A 26,151-nucleotide genomic window follows, 5' to 3' on the forward strand; every position below is an offset into this window, starting at 1 on the left:
TGCAGTGGGGAATCACTGATACACAGTTGTACAGCACTTCGAAATGACGACATGCGATCAGCTGGGTTAGTCCTGGTGGTTAGGTTGTACGATAAAAGACTCCTCTGCATCACCAAAAAGGACAGAGGAACAAGGCTGGGTGGGGAACCCCAATAACCTAATCTGAGAAGTGGAGCCTCCCAGCTGGCTGCTCCCAAACTCATTTTATTCTTTAGAGAAAACAAACATTGTAGTATTCTGTAATTATTTTCATTTAATTGCCTTATTTCCCTCATAATTACTTACAATTCATTCATTTCCCTCATAAAATCATCTTATTTCTACCTATATTTGCCTTCAAATTCTGTTGTCATCACCCCATAAAATTCAAAATTTAACAGGGTAAAGTAGTTTTGAAAACAAGATTGTGTTTGTGCCAATATGCAAAGTGGTTGACTTGAAGACTACACCTTGACCCTGGAACTCCTGGGAGGAAAACAAATGCATCATATTAATTGGACAACCACATATCCCTGAAGTCCACTTATCAGTTGTCTGGAAGGAAGCATATCTTCATCTTTAAATGAACTGGGGCATTTCACTTGCCTCATTTATTCTTGGCTTTATACAGGCACATTTCTTTGCTGCTGGTTTTTGTGACAGCAGCTGCTTTCTTTATTCAAGGACTAATTTCCATGAAACTTCTACAGTTTATCTGTTAATACAGAGTCTTACCTTTCATCAGGAACTAGACAGCAAGTATGCTAGGCATTATTTCAAGCTCCAGTTACGTGCTGAACAAAAGCTATGTGACCATTTTTGCTTCAAGTACAGTAAACAGCTGTCATTAGCTACTGTCTTGTGTGGAAAGGTCACCACCAACTGAAACTGACCCCCAAATATATACTTTCATCACATACATGTTTTCTGTGTGCAAATTCCATTGAAAACCTAATTCTGATTTGTGTTAAAATGTGGTGGGGTTTTTTTAAGAAGTACCCACTCATGGTTTTATACAAGCTTTGAAGCATCTGTCTATGATCCATAAACGTTTCTAATGCAGTCTCTTGCTCAGAAGAATAAAAAACACTGCTAGCAACTTCTAAAGATTTTACACTCCATTTAGAATGAAAAAGTGCTTCTCTTAAAAAACACTAGAAATTATGACTGGACTGTGTAGGATTATAACATTTTTTATTACGATTACCTATGATAAAATTTTTTTTTACTGTGTAAACTGTTGTTTAACATCACAAAAGTCTTGACAGATTACAGAGCAAAACTTCCCGGCTGATTTTTTTGTCAATTCCCCAGTCTACTGAAAACTGCATTAACATACATTTAGATTTTACAGATAAATCAACACAGTTCTAAATGCCCAAGATGTTGCAATATTTAAGCTTACAATGCATGTTTTAAATATTTAGTCCAAGTAGTGTTAAAGGGACACTGTCAAACTCTTATGACTAAAACTTGGTAATTCTTAACAAAAATAGTCAGAGCCAGTTGTTTATACTTAAGATGTATCATTTACCTAGTAATGAATTTCTTACAATACAAAAATAATTTCAAGACCCTCAAAAACTACTTTCAACTGGATTATAGCAGCAGTTTACTAACACGCCCCATTTTGGGCTATGTTCATGTAAAGCTCAGTTCTGAGCTAGGAAATTATCCCCTATATTTTGGTCAAGGAAAAAAACCCAGGCAATTGCTGTTATCGACGTACACTTAATGGACTTAAGCATGGCTTAACAGGGCATTTTGACAGTGATCTGGACATTTAAGGATCTTGTAGCCGATACTGAGCACAGATTTAAACACAAGTGATGGAGGGTATCTTTCCTTTTTAATTGGCATGCCTGTGAGCCTTCTCTTTTACAGTACAGTAAAATCTGGCTACAGGGCTTCTAGTATTGGATCAAATAAACAACCGATAGCAGTATAACCAAAATGCTCATTCAACGTGATCTCACTTATCTTAATGAACATCTGCAAAATTTTAGCAACTGGCATACATATGGCAGGCTTTGTGACAGAGAGGTCTGTCTCTCCGTGTTACTGCACGGGGTTATCACCAGTGCTCCTACAACCTTCACAAAGCATAAAGCAAGACTACTACTGGTTTTGTGCCACAGATGGCCACTTTGAAGGAATTCAACCAATTACTGTTGGGTAACTGGTGACACCATGGCTTCATCTGGATCACTGGTGTAAGCTTCAGTGCTATGCATTTCTTCAGCCATTCTGACTCTCCCGCTTGCCACCTCAGATTGCCCACTGTGAACCCTTGCCTATCAAGAACGGTATCTGGACTGTTACATAAATAGCAGCATGCGTCAGCAGGCTAAAAAGGAAAGCCACACTGTGGAGTTTGTCCTGGGCCTCTTCACTGGCTTTTTTGGCTTTTCCACTTCCCAGCCTCACCTGTACTTCTTCCTCTGGCCAAATGAGGCCAAGATAAAAAGCTCTTAGCTTAATTTATGACAGAAGTCTACCCAGTGCTTAAAAGCTTCTCATGCTATGCACTGATGTACTTGGATTTCTCCAAAAAAGAGGCTATGATATCCGAGTGATAACAGCTCTTTCAAGTGCTGCATTGCTATACCTGTTCTGTCCGCTCACAGTTTTGCTTCAGCTTGGAGATAGGCACTGCTAACAAGAACTAGGCACGTCACAACCTATCAGTACAAATCCCGGTGAAGAATATATTCAAATAGTAAAGGCAGGAGTGCAGTGATCTGTGAAAGGGGAAAAGTATTACATAAGATACTCTCTTTCATAATTTTCAGACAGAGATGCTTTTTATTGTGCAACTCTTTTTTTTCACCAGAATTTATACCTATTAAGAAGGCTATCAATTTCCACTCTCCTATGCCTTAGACAGAGCCCAAACTTTGGGCTCCGTTTCTGTTGGGTGTGATAAGAGGAGGGAAAAAAGCTTCCCCATAAAGTGAAAGCCAAACAAATACGGTTAAACTCCACTAAAACTTGGGAAAAACATTTGCACTCTTTTTAGGAAAGTATATATGTCTATATACAAAAATAACATCAGACAGTGTCCTTTTAAAAAAGTTAAATATATATATATAGTTAGAATAATTACACAAACTTTAACCATTTCAACAGCTTTTAAATATCACACATTCAATTTTCATAAGCAAGTTACAATGTCATTTAGCATTTCTCAATGTATTCAACGTTTTTTGGAACAGAGTCAAATGCAATGCACTTTTCATAAAAACCATACGCAGCAAACACCTCATAAGCAAAGCAAACAGTAAGCAGTTCAAGTTACATTCACTTTGTAGTAGCAAGTGTACCGGCTGTTTAATCCAGCACCTGCAGTAAGGCAAGGTCATATTAAAACCTCCATCCTTCCCCTACCACAGAGCATTAACAACCGAGTTACAATCCAGTCACATAAAAATACTCTTCAACACAAACAAAATCTTTAAGCTGGTCACAGTCCAGTTTTCTCAAATTTACAGAACAACTGTAAAGAAAATTGATTTTATGAGCTCGTCAGAAAAAACAAAACACATCAAGCAAGGGCTCAATCCACTCTGTACAGACTAGTTTAACACATTAATTCATTAGTTCACAAATTCTCTTAGTTCCTAGCTCGCACACCTATAAGCAAAACAGTTCCCCAGCCGACGGTGAGAGTGCTCATTCCTGCTCCTCTGTCATGGTGCAGCCATCCCCTGCACCACACCGGGAAGCATGAAAGCCTCAACAGTCCATCTGCTGTTGGATGCGATTCAAAAGCTTTTTGGGTAAGCTGATGAATCTATACCTTCCAGCTTGGAAGTTTGGTCTATAGCATTTCCATACGTTAGTGGATTCTAAAGAAACTGCCAGACAGCTACTTTGCGAAGATGCAGGCGATGATGGGTGCAGCAGACACCGCGCAGCAGGTGACAACGGCTGCAGAATGGCCCTTACCTCCTTCTGCCCACCGAGTCCTGCGCAGGTGCTGTTCTCGTTTCGACCTAATCGCGCTGCTCCCAGCACACACCAGGTCTTAGCACGAGCTGTGTTAGGCCAAAACCTGAGCAGGAGTTGAGTGAATAGTGACAAACCTAGTGCTACATCAACAGGGCTTCAGGCATGAACGTAAAGCCTCTCATTTTGGCATATAAGCATGTCAGAATCATAACAAAAACAAAACAATGTATTTCAATCATGATACATATGCAAACATGCCCTGAAAAAATAGAAAGAAAAATGGTAGCTTTGGCTAAAGCTGCTAGCTCACAGATTTTTTTATAAAAATAGGAATAAAGTAGGCAAAAATAGGGAGAATTTTTGCAGCTCATCTGAATCAATTTGCCAGCTCTTTACTAATGCATGCTGCTTTTGCTTGTATCAACACTTTCACAAGCCATTTGGTTTTCCAACAGGAAACAGATCACACAAAATGCACTGTCACTACGAAGTGACTCTCGAATTTGTAATACGAAGTGCTATGCTTGCAATGGATCTCATGGCACAAGTAGAAACCTTGTGACAAACTCCAGCTTGCGAAATGTAGTTGGAAGCTAAACGATACAGCGTTTCTGCCCCAAAGATGTTAAAGTGCCCAGGCAGTACCTTCTCCACCAGACCTCTGTCCACTAACTCCATGAGGCGCTGGCAGCTTGCAACGTAGTCACTTATTCTGCTGTACGGAAGCCAGTCAATCATGGATCCGTCGTACACCACGTCTCCGCTGAACAAAATCTTCCGGTCTTTGTCGTGTAAGCAAATACTACCTCTCGAGTGGCCAGGCATGTGCATGACAGTAAGCTGTCGGTCTCCAAGGCTGATGACATCCCCTGCAAACAAATGTGTTACAGGAAAATGTGTGCATTTATCATGTATATTAAACACCACAAAGAGTACGACCTACCCATACCCTGAGAGTCTGTACATACTGTATGTCCACAACAATGGGAGTGGGACATTTATTTTCTTGGTGAATGCCACAGAGGCATCTGAAGGATACACTTGACATCAGGGTATTTGCCAATAATAGTAATAGTTAACACAGGCGTGGGCTGTATTAATGAAATCTATTCCCATGCTAATAAAGTAAACAACGTGAAAAGAAATGTGACAGAGAAATAAAACAGGAAGCAAACAGAACACATCTAAGCTGGGTCTCCTTTGAAAGTTTACAAAGTAAGTGTTTCACAATTTATTATAATTTTACCCTCACTTAATTCGCCTAGAATTCCACTGCTGTTACTTTTGAAAGGCAAAATGACAGAACATAAATTGCTGGAGGAGAATCAAGACTGGCCTCCACACACTTTCTTCATCTCATTCAATCAGATATATAAAAATAGAACTTTCTTAACATTAGGTCATTTTTTTGCCAGCTTAAATGTGAATGCCTTTTCATTGTACTAGCCACTGAACTGGTACTTTCAGCAGAAAGTCAGTCTAGGGATGGAGAACAGGCCAAGCAAGTCTGCTGTTGATTTTGGAATTGTAATGCCACCTTAATTATAAATGTGCAAACCCCATTAATTTACAGGTGGTAAATATGTGAACTTTAGGGCTGTATAGGGAAAGATGACCAACATATAAGCAACCTTCTCAGAAGCAGCTGCTTAACAACTATATGAAACAATTCTAAAATAAGTAACATCCAGTGCCATCCTAAAACGATGCTTAAAACTGTAATATGCATTTCAAGTTCCAAGGAGAACAAGAAAAAGGCACCAAACCTCTACTGTATTAGAAATCTGAAAGTTACAGATCTATCTCACACTAGAGAGAGGGGCATGCCACGAATTTACTCAAGACTCAGCAAACCTAAAGGTACTTAACCCTTGAAAGGCAGCTCTTTCGTGACAGGACCCAATGCGCTTTGGTACTCCACTGAAAAGGATTACTGAAAATGCTAGAAGAGAGTCTGGAAAGCACTGAACAGCTAACACCTGACCACGCTGTACCTAACACGGAAATGGACCCCTATGTCCACAGAAGCAGCTAGTTTCAAAATCATCAGGGAGAATTTTTAGCCAAATTCTCTGTCAGGAAAATGTTGAGAAGCCTTGGTAGGAGAAAGAAATAGACTTGACTATTGAGAAGACTGTGCAGAAAATGCCTGCATCGGTGAATGAAACAACAGTGGAGATGGTGAAGTTAACGGAGCCAAGTGTTCCAGTCGGTTTCAAACTGCTCCTGGCACTGAGAAGAGTACAAAGAAGCAGAATATGGCATCCAAAATTTAAAGAAGAAATGCACAGAAATTAAGAAAAAAAAAGGGCTGGGACAGCTGAAGGAAACTGTGAGTCTTAAAAGATACCAGTGACTAGGAAAACTGTAAAATGGTAAGGCACAATACAAGTAAATGCAATTTTAGCTAGAATAGCCAAAATAACAAAAGGTGCTTGAAAGATCTGGTAGGATTAAGGTAATGCAAAAACCAAACTCAAGAAATGAAGCAGGCAATGTACAAGTAAAAGCTGCGGCTTTGGATTTTAACAGAATATTGCCCCTGCCACATTCTGTATTTTCAGCATTACTGGATATCCTCACCCACAGCACTGAGATGACATGCCACTTCCACACAGTATGTCCCAATGAACGTTATCTTGGAAACTTTGATGTTACTTTGACAGCGAGTCTGCTTGTTCTTTTACAAGATTACTTTTAAAATAATTTTCAAGAAAGAAAAAAACAGCTTAAACTTCTGTTGATTGACTATAGTTAAATGTCACATCAGATCTCCTCTGAAGTCTTAAGTAAGTTCAGTTCTGCTTTTCCAAGCACCTGTGTGGGATGGCCTAATACAGCCACAAAGAGACTAAGTCCCCTGCAAAAGGTGTCACCTCCCTGTCAGACAGCCACCCTTTAACTTCTGCTGCACCATACTGTACAGTTAGGTTGTTTGTTGCCAAAATAACCTAGTAATTTTTACCTATGGGAGACTAAACAGTGTTTTTTTACCTGTGACAAGCCACTTCTGTAAATGTTACATTTACGTAAATTCTGTAAAACAAAATCCGTATTCTTCGCAGTACGTATTTCAATAAATTGCTTTGTTTACACTGCTATGCCTTGACAGTTTATACATAATAAGGGTCACTGAATGCCAGAACTGACTGACACGGTGACATACTGTTAGAAGCCTAAGGCTAAACCTGGAGTGCTCAATTAGTCAGTCACTCAAATTACTGTTGAGCGATTCTCATTCCAAGGGAAAAAATTGTGCATCAACAGGCAAACAGATTGGGCCAGCACAGGGTACTTCATGCACCTTTCTCGGTTCCTGTCAGTACTTTCAGGACCGGTAGAGACAAGAGGTTAACCCACTACCTATCTTTTTCGTCCCACGTTGAGGACTGCGGGTGGCTTGTAGATTCTGCAAAGTGGGTTGCGGAGACTGAACGTCAGTGAAAAAAGAGCGGCTGAGCTATCCTAAGAGGAGCTGCATAAAGCCGTGCGAGAACAGAGGCAAGAAAGGCGCTACTCTGCGACCCAGGCTTCAGAATAACCAAAACGCTTCCTTAAATTACGTCAGCTCAGGCATTAACGCAAATACGGACTCAGAGGGAGAAGCCGAGCCCGGGCCCCCGGCCGCCCTTACCCTCCTGCAGCAGGCGGGTGGGCCGCACGGGCGGGACGCGGAAGTGCCGTGCCCGCCAGCCGGGCCGCGGCGGCCGCGCCACCTCCCGGTCCGACAGCCAGGTGACGGCCTCGTAGTTGTCGCCGCGCAGCAGGGCCGCGGCCTCGGCGCTGTGCACCGCCACCTCCTCGAAGTGCTGCAGCCCGCCCGAGTGGTCGAAGTGGACGTGGGTGGCGACGGCCAGCAGCGGCCGCGGACCGGCCCCCTCCGCCGGCGCCAGCAGCCCGGCGGCCCGCAGGTAGTCGGGCAGGCTGCGCAGCCCCAGCCCCGCGTCGATCACCACGTCCCGCTGCGAGCCCCGCACCAGCCAGATGTTGGCCCGGTTGCCCGACTCGTAGAAGCGCTCCTGGATCCAGAAGATGCCGCCGCCCAGGGGCTTGTGCGCGAACCACTCCAGGGCCGACATCGCCCGGCCGCCGCTCCCCGACGACGAAGCCCCCCTCAGCGCCGCGGCGGCGGCGGCGGCGGCGGCGGGAGGGGCGGCCCCGGGCCCGGCCCACTGCGGCAGGCGCGGGCGGAGCGCGGCGGCGGGCGGGTGAGCCGGCGGGGGAGGCCTGAGGGGCGGGCGCGGGAGCCCTGAGGGAGCCGGCGGGGCTCAGCCGGTGCGTGAGGGGGCGGAGGGGTTGAGCCCGCTCCCCTGTCGTGACAGGGCCGGGCGCTGCCCGGGGGAGGCGGCCGAGACCCGAGCGGAGGGGGAAGTAAAGCCGTAAAGCCCGGGTGGTGCGGGGAGCGGCGGGACCCTCCGGGGGTGCCCGGCGGCTTGGGGCGGGAGTGGCGGTGCGGCGGAGGGAAAGCGCGGGGAGAGGGAGCGGGAAAGGGCAAGGGAGGAGCCGAGGGTGTGTATTCTCACATGGCGGGGGCTTGTGGCCGTCGTGACAAATATTGTCACCCTTTTGCCTTCAGGGGCATCAGGTGGGGAAAAAAAACCCAACCAAAGTCTCGGTGTTCAAATCTCAGTCCTTTCTCTTTTATCTGCTCTTCCCTTCCACTGATTGCACCTGCCTCTGAAAATCAAGGGTCCGAACACAGTCGAGAGTTTTTTTCTGAGGGAAACGTGCGATAACGAGAGCTCGCCCGAGCCCTGAGCCTCCTCACGCCCGCCGCCATCGCACCGGCCGCCTCGCCGCCGGTGGGGACCGCGTTTCCACAGGCCTTTCCCTCCCGAAGGCCTCTGCAGCCTTCCCCGACTGACGGCCCGAGCAACGGCGTAGGTAGTTTTGAAGGAATTTGAAAAGCTTAAATTTGAAATTCGCCTTCTCATTTATAGAGTAAATGACACACAAACTACCCGTGAAGACAAAAATGCATCCGGTGCGCCATTAGGCATCCCTCGTGGCAGCCAAAACACGAGTTGTCGTGATAACTTTGTCAGGCTCAGTGACTTAGTTCTACACCTCAGCTTTTCCTTCATGATTTCTCCAGTCATCTGTCAGTGTATGGTATGCTTGACAAAATCACGAGTTTCAGTAAAACTGCAGAGTTGAAAAACTGCTTTTTTAAAGCTTGTTACTTCTCATCAGACTAATGCGCTATTTCAAGAAAATCGTACTGAGAATTAATTTTAAAACAGCATTTTAAAAATAGATCTTTATAGTCACTATATTTAGTGCAAACAGTGTGCCTCTCCTTCCTAGCTGGACATCTCCTTTAAGTTTTTTTTTTTTGGTTTTCTTCTGTTGTTGGTTCCCTTTTTTTCACACCTAGATTATATAATTGCTCATATTTGGGGCTTTACTTATCTTTCATCTTTCTCTATTCTGCCAGGCTCACATCTTGGTTTTCATCCTGTTTTCAAATGAGTTTGCTATTTTTTTCTTTCTTTTTTTTTTTAATTTCCAGTTAATTAAATGCTCAGGCTTAGATTTTGCTTTGTTGTCTTCCTTAAAATGATTTATTTAGGTCTTTCTGGTTATTTTTAGACAGTTTTCTGTGCTGCTGAGTGCTGTGGAAATATATAATGTGATTTTGTTTTATCCAAGCAGAGCTTATTCCTCCTGAAAATACGTAGGAAAATACTTGCATCAACCTGGTTTTCACTGGTATTTAATAAAAAGGCCATTGCTTCTGTTTGGGGGAATCTTAAAAGATCTTAATCTTAAGTATGCATTTCTTTGCTCCTACTCATAATTCTCTCTGGCATTCCTTGTTATTTTAGACAAGTGTATGAGAAGGTGTAGTTATTAGTCTGTTTCTTATTTCCTGTTTGAACTTATCTCACCTGCACACTAATGGTGGGAATAGTGATGATACAGGTACAGCAGTAAGTCTGGAACAGGCAAATTCTTAATAAGCAGGGTCCAATACAGTAACCTTGCCATTAATGGTAAACAGCACATGGGATTTCTGGGCTGGGGCCTTGAATTGATCTTTACATGGTCTTGGGGAGTGAGCAGTAGCACGTTGCTTCAGCCAGGCTTCACTTGGGTCCCATTTCTTGACATCTTCCCCTGCAAAACATGTATTTCTCACATTTTGCTTTACTTGCCAACTGATGGGTCATACGGTCCTGAGGTGGAGATTGGCGTAACAGTGAAGGTGGTGAGATGTGACTGTAAAGGTAGTTTTGCAGGCTATTTTTCTTTTATATCCTTGGTGAAATATTTTAGTTAGAAACAACCACTTTTTATCAGCAGTTAGCTTGCCGATATGCTGGAGTGGAGCAGAGACCGCTGTGGTGAAGAAAAGTCCTTTGATGCTTTTACTTTGAACCTCTTTGCTTTTGGTTCTTTATCAGTATCCAAAACTAGTTACAGAGATAAAGGAAAAAAAATAATCTGAAAGACAAATGAGCCATGAGTGACAAACACAAACTGTTTTTCAGCGAAAAGTTCAGAAATTGCAAAATGTATTCACAGAAAGTTCAGGGTCCTTGAACTTTATTTTTTAATTATTATTATTTTTATCTTATCTTGTTTCTGGTTCTTCTACCCTGATTGAACTCAAGTCAGTGTATCTAAGGTTTAGAAGAAGAATATTTAAATTTCCTAGGTTAGGAGGTAATTTCAGGCATGCAGAGGTGGCTAGCAGAACTGAGGGAACAGAGTTGATTTTAGGCATGTACCAAATTTATGGTATGTGGAAGAACCTCAGGTGGGCATTAAAACACTTTATGTTTAAAATTATCTTTGAGAGTAGTTTTAAAATTACTGTAATCTTTGTTCAACATTAATTTTATAGGTAATACACACATGCGTTTGATACATGTAACAAAAATAAATCTTTAAAAATCTGTGATATTTTCAGTAACTCCAGATGGCTGGGTCAGGTAGAGGAAGAGGACGTGCTACGTTTACCTTCAACATTGAGGCTATTGGCTTTGCTAAAGGCGCAGCTCTACCTGATGTCGTGTGTAAGCCTCCACCGTCATTTCCTGTAAGTACCTTAGAGCACACTCTCTGCGTTCAGGTAAAGTGTATTCAGTGTTCTGTTTACATAATGTAATGAAATATATGAACAACCCTAAGCACTTGAGGTAAATTTTGAAGCATTTAATATAAATAATTGTTTTTCTTATTATTACTTCCTGTCCCTTTGCGAACTGTTGTATCCTCTGTTTAACTAGATTGCTTGCAAGGTGTTGGTTTGTTAAAGTCCTCATCGTGATTTGGTTTTCTGGACATTACAGTAACGGAAACACGGGATATCTAAATTTGTTTGAAATGAAGTTACACTAGTCTTTGAAGCTGATTTGCTGATTTTAGAAATTTACTGTTGATGCAAACGTAAAAGATTTTGGATTATTGTCTTGTACCTCAGTAGCCGGAATTTGAAAATCACTGAAAGGTATTTTGTGTAGCTAAGGAAGCTGAGATTTGGCATTTGGGATGCATTTGAAAATTAAAGCGGAAGAAGGAGCATTTTCTGACTGAGTTTTGCTGTGCAGGGAAGCTCGGACAATTTTGAGGCTGAAAAGTAGCCTTAACAATGTTGCAGTTCTATATAAGAGGACTTTCCAGTTGTGTCAAGATTTGATCAAGGTGCATGAAATTTTTCTCAATCTCACAAGTTATGATACAGAACTTGCAAGTTTGGTAAATAATCGGTGCTATGTTGAGATTTCTCTGAATAGTTATTTCACCCAACGTTTTGACTTACTGAACCAGATGTTATACATCCTCTTAGTCCACCTTTACAATTGAGTTGTGTGATTTCATTGATACTAAGTAACTGCCGTCTGTAACTGTTCCTAATGTGAATGTTGCAGTCTGCTTGATAGCACAAGGAGACTGAATTATGTGTGAACTACAGCTTCTGCAGTTACAGTCAGCAGTGGGTCAGCCTTGTAGGAGAATTACAAGCCCCGGTATATCTAGTGTATACGATGGAGAAGTTAAAGATGCTTTCTTCCTTCTGTGAACAAAGTTTCGGAATGAAGTTAAACTTTTCAAGGAAAAGCTAGTGCCATTCAAACAAATCAAAGTTAACCCAGTGGCATAACTAGTATCGATAAAAATTTCAAGAGTTAGGTGTAATGATTGGACAGTGACCAAAAGTGTATTACAGTTGTTGACTGACTTACACTGAAATTATTTTAAGCAGTGAATTGTTGCTATTATGTATTTCTAATAGCCACTTTTTGAGTTCTTACTAATTTCCTGTAAATGCAATTAGAAACCCACTTAAGGAGCATCAGCTTACCATCAGCAACATTAGGGATTTAAAATGCTGGCCAGCTAGCAAATATAGCTGGAAGCAGCAAGCTCCTTTCATGATCCAGCTCTGGGACTTCTGATAGCACTCTGTGCTTTGCAGCCTACCACTCAGGTAGGAAGACTGTGCACCATCTGTCGTGTGAGAGAAACAACGTCTATTCTGTGATTCTGTCTCTAGCCCTAGTTTTCTGAATATTTTTAAAACTGTTTTCGCTTATTTGTCTTTCCCAGTTTCAAGATTCATAGTTCAAAAAAACCCCCCAAAATTCCAAACCTTAACAATTCATTTAAATTCAGTTGACAGAAACTGAATTGTGTGAGGGCCTGTGTGCTACCTGGTTGTATGACAATACAACCTGTGTCTGTGACAACAGTCATGGAAAGGGTGTCCATGTTATTCAGAGTAATCATACTTAGTGTAGTTAAAACACTGTTTTAAAAGAGGTTAAGGCCAGCGCTACTCTGACTGAAGAGAGAAGCAATGGTTTCTGAGTAAGTTACGCTGGTGTGAAAAACTGCTTTTGGCAATTAAGAGCTTAACATGACTATGAATGACTATTTCACAGTTTTAATACTATTTTTCCCTAGATTTCTTGATATATTTTTGCAGAAAGATACAGCGAAGTCATAAAAGGTATAAATTTAGTTGTAAACAGTCATGCATGTCAGAATGCAATAAAGTATACTTGCAAAGTAGCATAATGCATAGTTTTGATGGATATTAAGACCTTATAAATAATAAACATAATTTGTACAGAGTACAGACAATAAGCCAGTGCCTCTGAAAACAGGAGAAGATGAAGATTACATGTTGGCCTTAAAACAAGATCTTAGAGGAACTATGAAAAAAATGCCGTATTTTTTGGCAGTAGAAGAAGATCGTGAAGGTTTGTTTGTGTGCTTTTTATTTTTATTTATATCTTCAGTAGTTATTATTCTGTGAAGGATGATGCAGTGAAATGCATGTCTTGAAGAGGTATTTTGTACTGATAATGAGGAATAAAAATTGGCAGCTCAAGATAATAGGGAATTTTTCTGCTTTTACAGCTATTGAAGTTGTAGGTCATACCTACAAGTGCTGTAACTGGAAAGCAACTACTGTGTGAAAAAGAGAGGTATCAAACACCTGTTCCATTTGATATACAGTAAGAAACATTTAGACCAACTATACGCAGTCTTTTCAATTATATGCTAACTAATACAAGTGAAAAAGGCATTTCTACATGTTAAAATACCCTAAAAATTTTGCATTGGAGCAAAGAAATCTGTAGTAAATACGAGTGTTGAAATTCAGCTTCCATTTTAATAGTGCAAAGACATACTTAAAGTAATCAATGTTATATTTAATAGCTGGACATTCTAAAAGGTACTAATTTTTTTTCCCTATGTCCATTCAGGAAAGATCGGTAAGTATTACTGGCAAGTCACCTGAAATACAAAGATTGGGGTGAGGATAAGTGATTTACTGAGGTTTGCATCAGAAGCAGAGCTGAATTAGAAGCCAAACCTTGATCTTACTCTGTTTGACCTAAGAATGTCTTTTGCTAACATGTAATTAAAAATTAACAGCTTGTTATTGTTTGATAACAATAAATGCTCTGCTATACTTGACATCCTGTCATATGTCATTATACTGTTAAAATCCAAGCTTCCTGGTCAGAAAACTGAGCTAGTGGGAAAGCAGGAAAGGGGAGCAGGGTAGGAAGACTTTAATGTCTGGTTACCTTGCTCTGGGGGTATTTTAAATCTAGCAGTCACAGGAGGTTATTACTGTGAGGAGTGCTCCTTTTTGTTAGTGATTTTTGCCTAGTTCTATCATCCTCCTTTATGCTTGTTCCAAATAGTATAAATGGTAAGTGCTGTTACAGGAAAATAGGAAATACAACATACTAGGAAATGCTACATATGTCAGTCGCTAGGCTCAGTCCATGCAATAGGCAGTGGCTAAAAAGCTTTATAAAAATGTTTAAGAAATCCAAAGTGGCCAAACACTGGATAATCTTTTCTTTGCTGTCTTGTGCTGATTTTGAATAATGAGAGCTGACTTGAACTCTAAAACGTGAGGTTTAATTTCCACCCCAAAACCATCAGAATATTTTCTGACTGAATATTCATGATGTAGATACAACACAGGTACATAGTCCAATCCCCTCTGAATTTTTGGTAATTTTTGTTCATGGTGTAGTGGTGAATTCTAGAGGTTTTTGAGACTGCGTGCAATTTTTTTTTATTAGTCTTTGAATGTAACACTGATTAACACACCTTATTGATTGTCCACTTGTTCTTGTACTAAAGCACTGTTTAAAACGGAGCAGGACTCTGCAGTATGAGCAGTGAACACACTGCCGACCAGACGTTGTGGTCACAAAAGGCAGAATATTTCCTCTGACCTGCAGCTGGAGCTCAGCAGTCACCGGGACGCAGCAGGCAGATGTAGTGCAGCACAAGCTGACGGCCCAGGGTGGACCCTGATGGTGCGGCCAGGTAAAACCTTGGTTATCAGGCAAGGAGAACAGATCTGATCTTCATTTCTAGATCCCTTTATGATGGTAGAAGAATTCCAAATTACTTTTTTATCACATGTCCTCTTTCATCTTCCAAGTAAACAAATTTCAATCTCTTTGGATTCTCATCTCACCAGAGGCTTGCCATGCTCTTGATCTTTGTCAGGCTTGAAGTTTGCTATTTCCGTTTGAGGCACAAAAAGGGAAACTGCTGCGCCTGAGAACCGGTCAGGGTTATTTCTAAGGAACCAGCCACTGTATGAGAACGTATGAGAACATATTATCTCTCTTTTCCAACTTTGCCTCACGTGATCATTCTTACTGTTCACCCCAAAATCGTCTTTGTTTCTGCGGCCTTCTTTTTGAGGTGGAGTGATCTCTCTCTGTTGCTGAGTGTGCTCCTTAATAGAACTGCCAGCTTTGAAGACTTGTTTTTCGACAAAAACTGGCAGTTGCGGGGAAAGCAGGTAGACAGCCACTTGATAAACTCAAATAATGCTTCAGATGTTCTCATTGTCTCCCCAAGGGTAAGTTGGTAAGTTGAGGTAACTTTTTACTAAACCTTTAGTTGTACAAAAATGCGTCACCTAGGGGTGGGGTATAATTACATCAGTGGTGGTCTGCAGCTTAAAAAGCTTGCTTTAATCTCAGTCACAGTGTGCAGTTGTGTCTGGGACTGCGTTATGTGGCCTAGCTTTAAGAAAATCACTTTCTTCCCCCAAGGTAGATTATTTTTAACTGACCCTTTCTGTTATCTGGTTTACAGCCCTTTCCTCCCCTGTATTTCATCAAAACATCTGGTAGGAATAAGAGAGAGGCAGGAGGGGGACTGTGGGCAGGAACTTCTTAAAATGGCTTTGCTACAAGAGCAAATGGATTGTTTACCCTCAGCACAACATCTGTGAGCCAAATGGTCCTTTGAAGTGTGAGAAGGGAAACATTTTTATTAGTTAGGACATAGCTATCTATCTTTCTTTCATTATTCAGGTAGTAAATGAAAGCCACGTCTAATACTACCTGACAATTTTGATGCATTAGTACGCCATGTAGAATAGATTTTCATCATTCATTTCAACACTTGAGTGAGTAGCAGGCTTAATTCTGTAGTAAGTTCTCTACTTTCCTCTCTTCATAAGCTATGAATCATTTGTATTTTTCCTGTAGGTATATCTGCTATGACTGGGTGACTGTCACCTTGGCAGTGGTTTGGAATTAATTCATTTGCTGCAAGTGGCGAGAGTCAGTCAGACATATTTTTTTACTGATGGCATCAGCAATTAGTTCCTCACTGAAGAGCCTCAAGCTGAAATCAAAACTACTAGTTTCTTTCCCTCTCTGTGCTGAGTTTCCTACAGCATCTGTGAAGACCACCTACATTAAATCCCCCTTGAGACACTGTCATTTTAAATGCAATCTCTTTGTTGCCCAGTTTTAAGTAGGTCTTCTGCTTGCCCTTGTCATAACTAAGTGTAAAATTGAGCTTCATTTCTGACGTTTTCCTTCTCCCTTCCTTTTTTCTGGTGAGTATGTTAGAAGTCTGACTGTAAAGGTCACAGTCTGTCTTTGTTACCATTTTTTGTACAATAGCCACAAAAATGATCCCGTTTTGGGTAATGAATTATTACTGCAATCAGAATCAGTAATTTTGCATTACGTGTTTTTTGCAGTTGGGCATGGTAATTTGGTAAGAAAAAATGTGACTGATTTAAAAATACTGAAGTTTTGATATTGCTTTTGTCATTAGAGATTGTACAAGAAAGCTTTTTGCAGTATAAATGGATGTACTTGCACTGTGTAACTACTGTATTATTTACAGTGCCTGTCTCAGTTCAGTTCTTGTGCCTGGAAACAGGTTAAATAGACTAAAATATGCTGCTGCTGTTGAGGACACATCTCTGTTATGCTGCAAAGTTTTGCCATTGCAGAAGTACTTAAAGTCTTTGGGAACTGATCATGACCAGTCTGAGACATGTCTGAGACCTGGGAGTTCTGGATACTCTTTATGATTAGCACAGTGGTGATCAATGTCACTGACTGGTTTTGTCGCAAAGGTTTGGTTGTGAAACTGTTGAAGAGTAGAAGAGTTGGTGTTCATTTGATGTTTCAACGTTGTTTCCCTGACGATACCTGCATTTTATGCTTTTATGCTTTCTGAGGATAGAAGTATAAATTATAATAATTTTGCAGTTTGGGTTTTTTTGGGGAGGGCGGAGGGAGGAGTGTTTTGATTGAAAGGAGATACCCCAAAAATGCAAAGTAATATTCTGGGGTTTTGCCTTTTTTGGGGGGATATAAAATCCAGGTCTTGCAAGTACTCAGCAAATTATTAGTGCTGTGAATTATCATGAGAACAGCTCAAAGTAGTGACATTAAACTCTTCGGCAGCAGCACGAGAAAGTGTTCAATGTGGGATAAAAAAAATACACTGTATGTTTAGTTACAGGAAAATATCAAGGACAGTGTCTGGATTGCCTTTTTAATTAATTGAATTCAGTAACTCTTTGTATCCTTCTCTATAGCAATTGAGAGGTACAGTAAAAAGTACCAGGACAGTGAAAAGGAGCATGCAGCATGGACCCCAGGTAATATATGAGATTATCAAAGGCTAATTCTTTATTAACCTGTGAAATCTTCTGCTCTTTTAAATCTTCGATTCATTATTTTTCAAGCAATAAGAAAGTGTGCAAATCCTGACCAAGTCATATATTCCTTTTGAGGGTTATGCCCTTTGCATGTTTTCAGATCAAGGCGAAGTATTGTTTTGTCCAAAAAAGGAGAAAAGAAGGGGAAAAATCTGATTTTATTTATTACTCACTTGAAACAACTGATTCGCAGAAAAAACGCAAGCTTTAGCTCTCACTCTAGCTTTCCTTCTTCTTTACTTGCCATGCAGATCCCAGTTTTGAACTGGGAACAAACATTGATCTTACTAAAAATAACCCAACCTGATGTCTCAGCGAGAGGTAGCTGGGTTTTATAATATTAAACTTCCACAACCATACCTGTGTAGCTCACTACTGCAAACTTAATTATCGAATGTATATTGAAGGGCATTTGGGCCACTGGAAAGGCTGAACTTTGTCTCTTTGGGGCAGGTGCTAGTTGTTGTTAAGTGGGTGAAATGCCAGTCCTCGTTCTAGTTCCTCAATTTAAAGTACAGCTAGAATTCCATAAAACTGTTGTGTGCTAAACCACTTAAGGCATACGTGTAAATAGGATCAAGCACAACAGGGGTCCCTACCTTTCCTTGGTGGGTGGCAGGGGGAGGATTACTGCTGTAAATCATCACTCATATATCTTAAAGCTATTTTCTGTACAGATTGGAGAAGACTCCCAAGAGAGATGAAGCCAAAGAAAAAGACCAAAAAAGGTAGATTATACATTTTTAAGGAGCATTTAGTACACACTAGTTGAGTGGTAGAAGACATACTGGAGCTGGTTAGGGAAGAAAATATGGTAGAAATGTTAATTAGTCCAAATAATCGGGGCTTTTGGCAGATTTTTTCTAAATAATTTACTAGTCTGCCTGTCTTTTGTGGTTTTTGCTTTGCTTCAGTAGGATGTTTTACCTTACTGGAACAGATTTATCTTCCTTTCCTGCCTTTCACATTGATGTACCATATTAACATATGAGATATGTAACAGTGAAAGATTAAAAAAACCACAAAACTTTTTGTTTTGAAAGTTTGTATCTTTAGTCAACACTCACCCCTCTTCTATTCAATGAATAGCTGGCTATTCAGATTTTCTTTATATTTTGGGTTTCTCAATTATCTTGTTTATTATTTGGTTGACTTTTGCATTTTTTTAAGGCTTTTATATGTGATTTAATGTAGGTTATTTTCTATTTTCCCTGGTTTTACTTTTTTTGTTTATTTTCAGCTTTCTTCTGCAGAGTTGTGAACCAGATCCTTCAACAGCAGTTGGAGCTGGTATTGGTTGTTCTTACAGGAAAAAACTTTTTTATTACGCAGCATCATACACGTATTTGTTTTTCAAAGTGTTCTCTAGTATGCATGACTTATTTTAAGTTCTCTGTAGAAGTCTGTTGCTCTGTTGATGTGAAATAACACTTGGCCTCCTGTATCTAGCTGTCTGTTACATATAATTGTTTACTTTCTTGTTCTCTTTTTCTAAGTCCTTCATGTGTCATTTTTCAGTTCAAGGATAAAATAGAAAAAGAAAAGGGAATGTGCAGTAGTCATGGAGACTGGCTCAGCTGGAAGCTTTGTTCCTTTTAAGAGTGTCATTGAGAAGCGTGGTACTAAAGGTAGACTGCAAGATTCAACTGAAAATTAAATACCTATTTGCAAAATCTCTAAAGATGAAACCAGTACATACCTACTTTTTTTTTCAAAAGAAGAAACTGCATTGGCTTTTATAAACCTATATGCAATAATTAGCTCCCCAAGATCCAATGAAATCATCAATGCCAATTTATTATTCCTTGTTACAATAATGTTGTGATTATCATAAACAAAGAGAGAATCACTGCTCACTGTGGGGGATTTTTCCACTTTCTTTTGTGCCAGTTTCTCTGTTTGCTCTTAAGAGTACATTTTCTTACATAGCTGTAGTGGCAAAGTTCATCTGACCATCAGAATTTGATTGGATAAAAAAAATAGGTTCCTCTAAAAGCAAAAATCATGTGGTTTAGTTTTTTTTGGGAATCTTGATGATACAGAGGCCATAGAAAAGTCATATGACTCAGGAGGTTTGTAAATAGCTGATCAGTGACACATTAGCCCTCTGGTAAATATCTTTGTTGTATTTTGAGGACAGCCATCTTAGGTGACACTTTATAACCGAGTGTAACAAAGGTGAGGGAGTCAAGAGAATCTGCACCGAAATTCAAACAGGCTTCCTATCATTCTACCTTTGTAGATTGCTGCAGTGGTTTTGGGATCACTACAGTTATATGTACTGGGAAAGCTTCATTTTTACACACCTCTCCCTCCCCCTTTCTGGTTTCCCTGAATGTTTTAACCTAAGACCTGACCATCTGCCTTCTTAGTGACAAAACTTTGGGTAAAATTCCACATCCTCCTACACTTCCCCTGGGCTGCAGACCACAGTACCCTAGATACCAGCAGTGCCTGCCAACTCCCCCACCCCCCCCCAAAAAAAAAAAACCCACAAAAAACCAAAACGTTGTCTGGGTTCAGCTCCATTTATGCCCAAGTACGGCAAGAACAAGTATTTGGAAATATTTGATTGTATTCCATTGCACCTCAAAGCTACATGGACGTAAGGAGCTATTTTGCTTGAAGTTCTACTAACAATGGCTCAGTGTTTCTAATTTTATGATAAACTCCAGAGACACCCAGCATTTAAGGAAAGATCTTGCATATCTGTTTTCATTTCCAGGCTGTTTGTTCTATAGTCATTATCTCTAAAAGCCTGCAGGGGGTTGTGCAGAAATGATAATTTTGAATCACACTTTCCACTTGTTTTCCTTAAAAGCCTACTTCATTCTGGATGTGTTTGCTTTGACACTGTTCATATGTTATTGCAGAGCAGCTTGACTCCCTTCAGCTCTGTGCAGTGCTTTTGTCACATAACCCCTTCCTAGGCAAAACACTGAAATGAACTGAATGCTATGTATGACAAATGCTTTTGACAAAATACAGTTGTCTTCTTAGCAGCTCTTAGTGTTCTGCTTCCTTAAGTATTAGGCCAGATAAAACACATAACTGCATTGGATGTCTACATAACCACAGAAGGGATATCCCCTCCATCAATGCACACTGTTTTTCTTTCTGATACCACTTAGTGCAGCCTGGCATAAAAAAGGTGCAAGTTACATAAGCTAGCTTGTCTGAAGCTGCCTTGTTCATCAGAAGCTGTGTAGCTACACCAACGTGGCACGTTACACAGGCAGTTTTACGGGGCTGAGAAGAGCTGATCTGTGGTAGGTACAGCCCTACGTTGCAAGTTTTATGTGATCGTGCTGAATATAGCAGGAGAATCGAAAGACAGTTACATGATGGAAATGGGATGTCTCACAGAGCTCTCTAAAGGCTGTAACACCTCTCAGAATGGAGCTCTTTGTTTCTCCTTATCTACTGGTCCTCATCTCCTCATCCTGGAATTGGGGCAGCTATTCCCTTAGTTTAGGGTGCTGCCATTCAGGTAGCTCTTACCTGGGTATATGGAATGCTATTTTTGACCTTCGCTCCACCATGTAGTTAAGTATCATAATAAGATTGGATCATAGGGCGTAACTTGATAAAGACAGTGTTTATGAATCAAGGGATGAGGTGAGAGTATGCAGTATGGACTCATTAGATGAGAGCCAACTGTGGTCCAAAAGCCATCTAGCTGCAGTAACCATGCCTACTGTGTTGGAGCTAAACAACTCTGCTGTCTGCCTTTTTTTATCTGTCTATCTGAAGCACCCAGCTGTCATTAATGTGTTGCATAAATTAGTAACATTAATGATTTTTTATCTTTTCAAGATAATGAAAAATAACAATTGAGATTCTGTTCTAGTGTCTTAACATACTGTGAGTTTGTAGGTGAAAAAGTATTTTGTGAAGCTGAACATCATACTTCGGCCAAACCTTTGGTCAACTATCTGTTCAAAGTGAATTTCAGACTGGCGCTATAGGCATCACTTAGATAAATAGGGCATTTACACCTCCAGGAATGATGTAGCTCAAAGTGTAAGGTAATTTTAATACAGACAGTATGGGATTTCCATGGCATTCTCAAGATGTAAGCTCTTAAAGGCAAGTAAAAGAAAATAATTTGTGTTCTTCCATATTAAAAAAATAATTGTGATGTATTTTATTTCCGCAGGTGCAAAACCAAAAAAGGCAAAAAGCTCTGACCCTAAAAGTAATCTGGATGTGTTGAAAAAAATTGAGGTAAGACGTGCATACTCTTTCTAAATTGTACAATAGAAATTGCTGAAGGAAAACGAAACCTTTAGTATGTTTTTTGGTACCAAATGGAATAACCAGAGCAGCCTTTTTCTGGCCTGGTCTTGTGACTCTGACAGACAACTGTTCTGCAATGTGGTAGCACAAGGGAGAGGATAAGGATAGAGCCTGGCTGTGGAGAAACTATTTTTTTTGCTCCTGTTTGACTCTCAACACAACGACCAGTTGTTCTTCACTCGGTACTGATGTAGCCTAATTGCGAACAGCAGAGCTACTGTTAGAGCTTATTGAAGGAGGAAGTGGTGCCAGAGCTTTCAAATCTATTGCTGTTTTGCCAGTCTACTGATGTTGGAAATTAAACAATTTAATAAGCTGAGAAGGAAGAAGCATACAGAAAGAGAAACTTGGGAGGAAAGTGACCTCGGTTTTGGAGGCGTGTGGGAAGGGGAAGCTTAAAGGTGAAACAGCCTTTTATTTTTTCTCTTGGTGATCCATCAGTTGTTTGGTGCAGATATGTTATTATCTATAGCATGTGGTACTGTTTCATCAAGTATGACATGGCCTTCTACTGTCAATCATTCCAGCAGTGGATGGTAAAGGGAAATCATCATCTCAATTTCTCATACAAGACATACTTTTTTAGACTTCAAGTCCGATGGCTAATGCTTGATCAAGTAAGTCCTTATGAAGTTCTTGCACTTCACATCATGTTGTTTTAAATATTGACAAACAAGATTTGCACAACACTGTTATGCTAGTTGTCTTGCTGTTAACTGCTGCATAACACTTCAGTAGCATGGAGGATATGCTGTTGCTGTAACACAGGATTACCTTGTAAAGGAAATTGCCTTGTGACAGGAGTTGGAAAAGAAGGATGATGAAGAAGAAAAATCTGAAGATGAGAAAGACAAAACAAAAGACAAAGAAGGTGAAGATGATGAAGAAGCAGAAGAACCAGAGGAATATGATGAAGAGGAGCATGAAGAGGTATAATCTTGCTTTTCCCATTTACACGAAGTCAGATGCCACTCATTGAGTAGTGTTGGCTGTCAGCCAAAGAAATATCCCTAGCTTCTCCGACGCTAGGCGAGAGTTGTAGTGAGAGGCATTATTACGTTAGTTTTCTTTGTTGCACTACATTGTGTTGTAGTTAATTTAAGTGGGTGGTTTAGATTTGTTACTCCCAAAGAGCTCTGAAAAAAAGATCTTGCAAGCAGGAATGTGTCCTGCCACAAATACATACAATTATTCATTTTCATCACTAAAACAGTGACGCCTCTTCTTTCATAGATAACAGAACTTCATTACAGTATTTTCCTTTTTCTTTCCCAAGAAATAAGGAAAGAAAAAACTCCTGTTGCAGTTTCATAACGTGCAGTTTAAAGCATGTTTCTTTCATAAAGTGTCTCCTCCACAGATACAGTGATAGATGCTTTTTCCTTTTCTTTAGGAAAATGACTACATTTCTTCATATTTTGAAGATGGAGATGACTTTGGTGCTGGCAGTGATGACAATATGGATGAAGCAACATATTAGCTATTGTTCCTAGGCGGTATGCTGCTCAAGCCTTACACTACTTGAAGTAGAGTTCTGGAAGTAGGCTGAGTATCAACAGAACTAATGCTTTAGCTCTGTTGGTTTTAAGTATACTCTCCAAAAACATGTTGGACAATTCATTTTAATTGTACTATGCTGTAAAACAGGATATGGGATCCTTTACTCTGTTCCTTTGCCAAACGTTTAGCAGACACGCGCCTTTTGAAGGTTCTCTGGAATGCCTACTGATGGAGTAAGCTGTATGCCATTGTATTGCCTCTGCACAGAAAAAGAATGTATGCATTTTAATCAAAATTGTGCCTAAGCATTTGCACTAGTCAGTTCTATGCTTTAGCAGTCAAATCTTGAAAATAATAGTGAAATTCTTGATGACTGCAGCAAAAAAAGGAGATATGGCCTTTATGGACATTAGCTGCTTGTATTTGGCAGCTGACTTCTCTGAAGGAATTTATGTAACTTTTGAATTCAGGTGACTGAAAATAAATGACCACTAAGCACTTTAATATAAACTGACTTGAAAGGACCTTAATAATATGGACAAACAACATAGAGTATTTTGAAGAGCTATTATTCTAGTTAAAAGAACTCATTATTTTTAGTATTTTGGTAAGAAGGAACTGTAATATTTAACAATGTGTTACATTACCTTTATGAATCAACATAAGTAATAATTAAGGGTAATTTCATTTAGAAAGAATATATGGCAGAATTTAAGATTGAAAAATTATGGGATCCTACTTTTTCACCAGTGGCACACAGATTAGTGACGAGAGTTTCAGTCCCTTCGCCTCAGTTTCTCTGCCTCTTAAAGCGATACTAACTTTTCTACCTCATAGAGCTGTTAAGTGAGATGGCAGATGATAGCTATCTATGTAATTGTTAATGCATTTATTTACTTCCCTACAGACAGCAACTTAACAGACAGCAAATCAATTAAAAAAAACCCCAAAATGTAGGAAAATAATGTGGTGAAGTTATTTTGATGCATGAGGTTTTAATTAGGAAAACAAGAAAAGAACTCTGAGAATAGCAAAACCAGAATGTTTGGAAATGTTAATTTTATTTAAGAACCAACAGCTGAAGTGTAGAAAACTTATTCCTGGGATCAGAAACTTGAGGAAATGACAGAGCATTCTCTGTGTCCCATTGTCCTTTGATGATACAAACGATTATTGATCAGTGTCATTATATTACTATTGATCAGAGGTTTTGGTTTTTGTTTGGTTTTTTTGTTTGTTTGGGGTTTTTTTACTTTTTTAAAAACATTCTGTTCCTGATAATTAGTGCTGTTATCAGGTCTAATGAAAGAACAGTTTTAAAACAAAACCAATTCTTTTATCAGCAAAGGAAAGTACAGAAGCTTTGTTTGCAAGTTTGGCGTTTTGTCAAGCAGTACTTTACCTCACTGCTGACTGGAAAACAGTACTGCCTTATTCTATGAACTTCTGTATGCAGTAAGAATTTGTTCCTTAAGGTGTAGCCTTCAAGCGTTCTGATAAAATTCATATCAGATGTAAAGGAAATGAAAGTAAAATGCTATGCAGGTCACACCTCAGAGGTATACCAATTTTATTTTGAAGTGTTCACACCTATACAAATAATGTTTAATAAACATTCTGCTGCACTGCACAGGAAATGTATTCTGTCTGATCATTTTCTTTTAACATCACACATGCCAGCAGTTGTTTCTTTAACAGGTGTGCCTGCTTCTTGCATGTGATATACAAGACAGAAGATGTTGTGAACAAGGTAAGCATGTTGAAAATCAAATTTGCTTGCCTCAAGTATAATTAGTATTATCTTCTACTAGCTGCTTCCCTCTATGCAAGATATGCCTTGCCTCTCACACAAGGAATGCAAATAGATGGCTTTTGCCAAAGACAGAACTAGAGAATTAACACTGGAAAAGCATTACTGCCCGAGTTACAATTTAGTTACAGGCTGTGGCTTGCCTGAACAGGTACAATACCTTGTTTTGTACCAGACACTAATTCTTGGGGACCGATTACTTTCTTCATTCATCATACTGCTAATGGGAGAGACAATTGCCTCCCTGCTGTACTGTTGAGAAATCTTACTCTGGCAGAAATCACATCTTTTTGAAGCCTTTAAAAGGTGAACTATGGTCACCTCTGTCCTCCAGAGGGAACTGCCGAGCCTTAGGATGGACCCTCTAGGACTAGTTTAACAGTGGCAAATAAGGCCAACGCTTATGAACACAATGAGTTCTGCAATGAAAACAGCTCTGTGCCAAGGCACTTCTGAAATGAAATGGGACTGTGGTGTTCCAGAGGCGTAACACGTGCAGCTGTTTTTATGAGCTAATTTCCCAATTGCTTAGAATTTATTGCAAGACCATAATGCTGATAAAACTTAGACCACTCTTTGGGTGTCAGCAAACTTTGGGTTTGGACAGGCATATATTCAAATCCTATCTTAACAGCACAGCAGAAGAACATTGCTACTTCATACAAGAAGGCACTGCTTTCAGTGTGTAGGGAGATCACCATCTAAGAACTTCACTGATCCCTACCTTAATTTTTCATGCCTATTTCTTAATCCTCGTTTCACAGAGCTAACAAGTTCTCAGAACCTTATGCAGAAAAGTTCCAAGTTCTACAGGACGTGCACAGGATAAACTGTTAAGGCTCCAGTTATGGTATGCTGGATATGAATGCTATATGCAGCTACTGCCAACAAAATACTTGTTGGCCAAGGATTTTTATTTTAGATCATACATAAAACCTAGCCAAAACAAATACAAGACTGGCCTTCTGTAATAAAGCATGCAAAGTATATAGAGCTAAGAATACATTATATGGACCATTTCCACTGCAGTCTAAAATAAATCTTTATTTTATGTATATTACTTACGTTCTTCTAAAAGCAGAGGAGCAGAAGTATTTAAAATAAGACTTGCATCCTCATTCAGGATTATTTTACAAAGTTA

At 39.9% G+C, this 26,151-nt stretch overlaps 2 protein-coding genes across 2 annotated transcripts; one reads left to right on the forward strand and one right to left on the reverse strand.

Moving 5' to 3' along the window:
- Positions 1-1,173: 1,173 nt before the first annotated feature.
- On the reverse strand, positions 1,174-8,104 carry MBLAC2 (metallo-beta-lactamase domain containing 2). Its single transcript, XM_072860754.1, has 2 exons — positions 7,565-8,104; positions 1,174-4,799 (listed from the first exon to the last, which is right to left on the reverse strand). Exons 1-2 carry the CDS (start codon positions 8,007-8,009, stop codon positions 4,414-4,416), a joined length of 831 nt encoding a protein of 276 aa, XP_072716855.1. The 5' UTR covers positions 8,010-8,104; the 3' UTR covers positions 1,174-4,413.
- Positions 7,940-24,820, forward strand: POLR3G (RNA polymerase III subunit G). Its single transcript, XM_072860755.1, has 9 exons — positions 7,940-8,138; positions 8,620-8,814; positions 10,847-10,975; positions 13,013-13,142; positions 17,279-17,341; positions 18,079-18,129; positions 21,561-21,628; positions 22,502-22,630; positions 23,094-24,820. Exons 3-9 carry the CDS (start codon positions 10,856-10,858, stop codon positions 23,178-23,180), a joined length of 648 nt encoding a protein of 215 aa, XP_072716856.1. The 5' UTR covers positions 7,940-8,138; positions 8,620-8,814; positions 10,847-10,855; the 3' UTR covers positions 23,181-24,820.
- The last annotated feature ends 1,331 nt before the right edge of the window (positions 24,821-26,151 follow it).

This window comes from Ciconia boyciana, chromosome 4 (genome assembly GCF_034638445.1).
Source record: "Ciconia boyciana chromosome 4, ASM3463844v1, whole genome shotgun sequence".
Classification (NCBI taxonomy): Eukaryota; Metazoa; Chordata; class Aves; order Ciconiiformes; family Ciconiidae; genus Ciconia; species Ciconia boyciana.

Bases quoted from the DNA above. Each gene is read 5' to 3' on its own strand.
- MBLAC2 (XM_072860754.1), bottom strand. From the start codon at position 8,009: ATGTCGGCCCTGGAGTGGTTCGCGCACAAGCCCCTGGGCGGCGGCATC. The intron at 4,800-7,564 runs GTAAGGGCGGCC...ATTTGTTTGCAG, and splicing joins CACCCGCCTGCTGCAGGAGG to GGGATGTCATCAGCCTTGGA.
- POLR3G (XM_072860755.1), top strand. From the start codon at position 10,856: ATGGCTGGGTCAGGTAGAGGAAGAGGACGTGCTACGTTTACCTTCAAC. The intron at 21,629-22,501 runs GTAAGACGTGCA...GCCTTGTGACAG, and splicing joins ATGTGTTGAAAAAAATTGAG to GAGTTGGAAAAGAAGGATGA. The intron at 22,631-23,093 runs GTATAATCTTGC...CCTTTTCTTTAG, and splicing joins ATGAAGAGGAGCATGAAGAG to GAAAATGACTACATTTCTTC.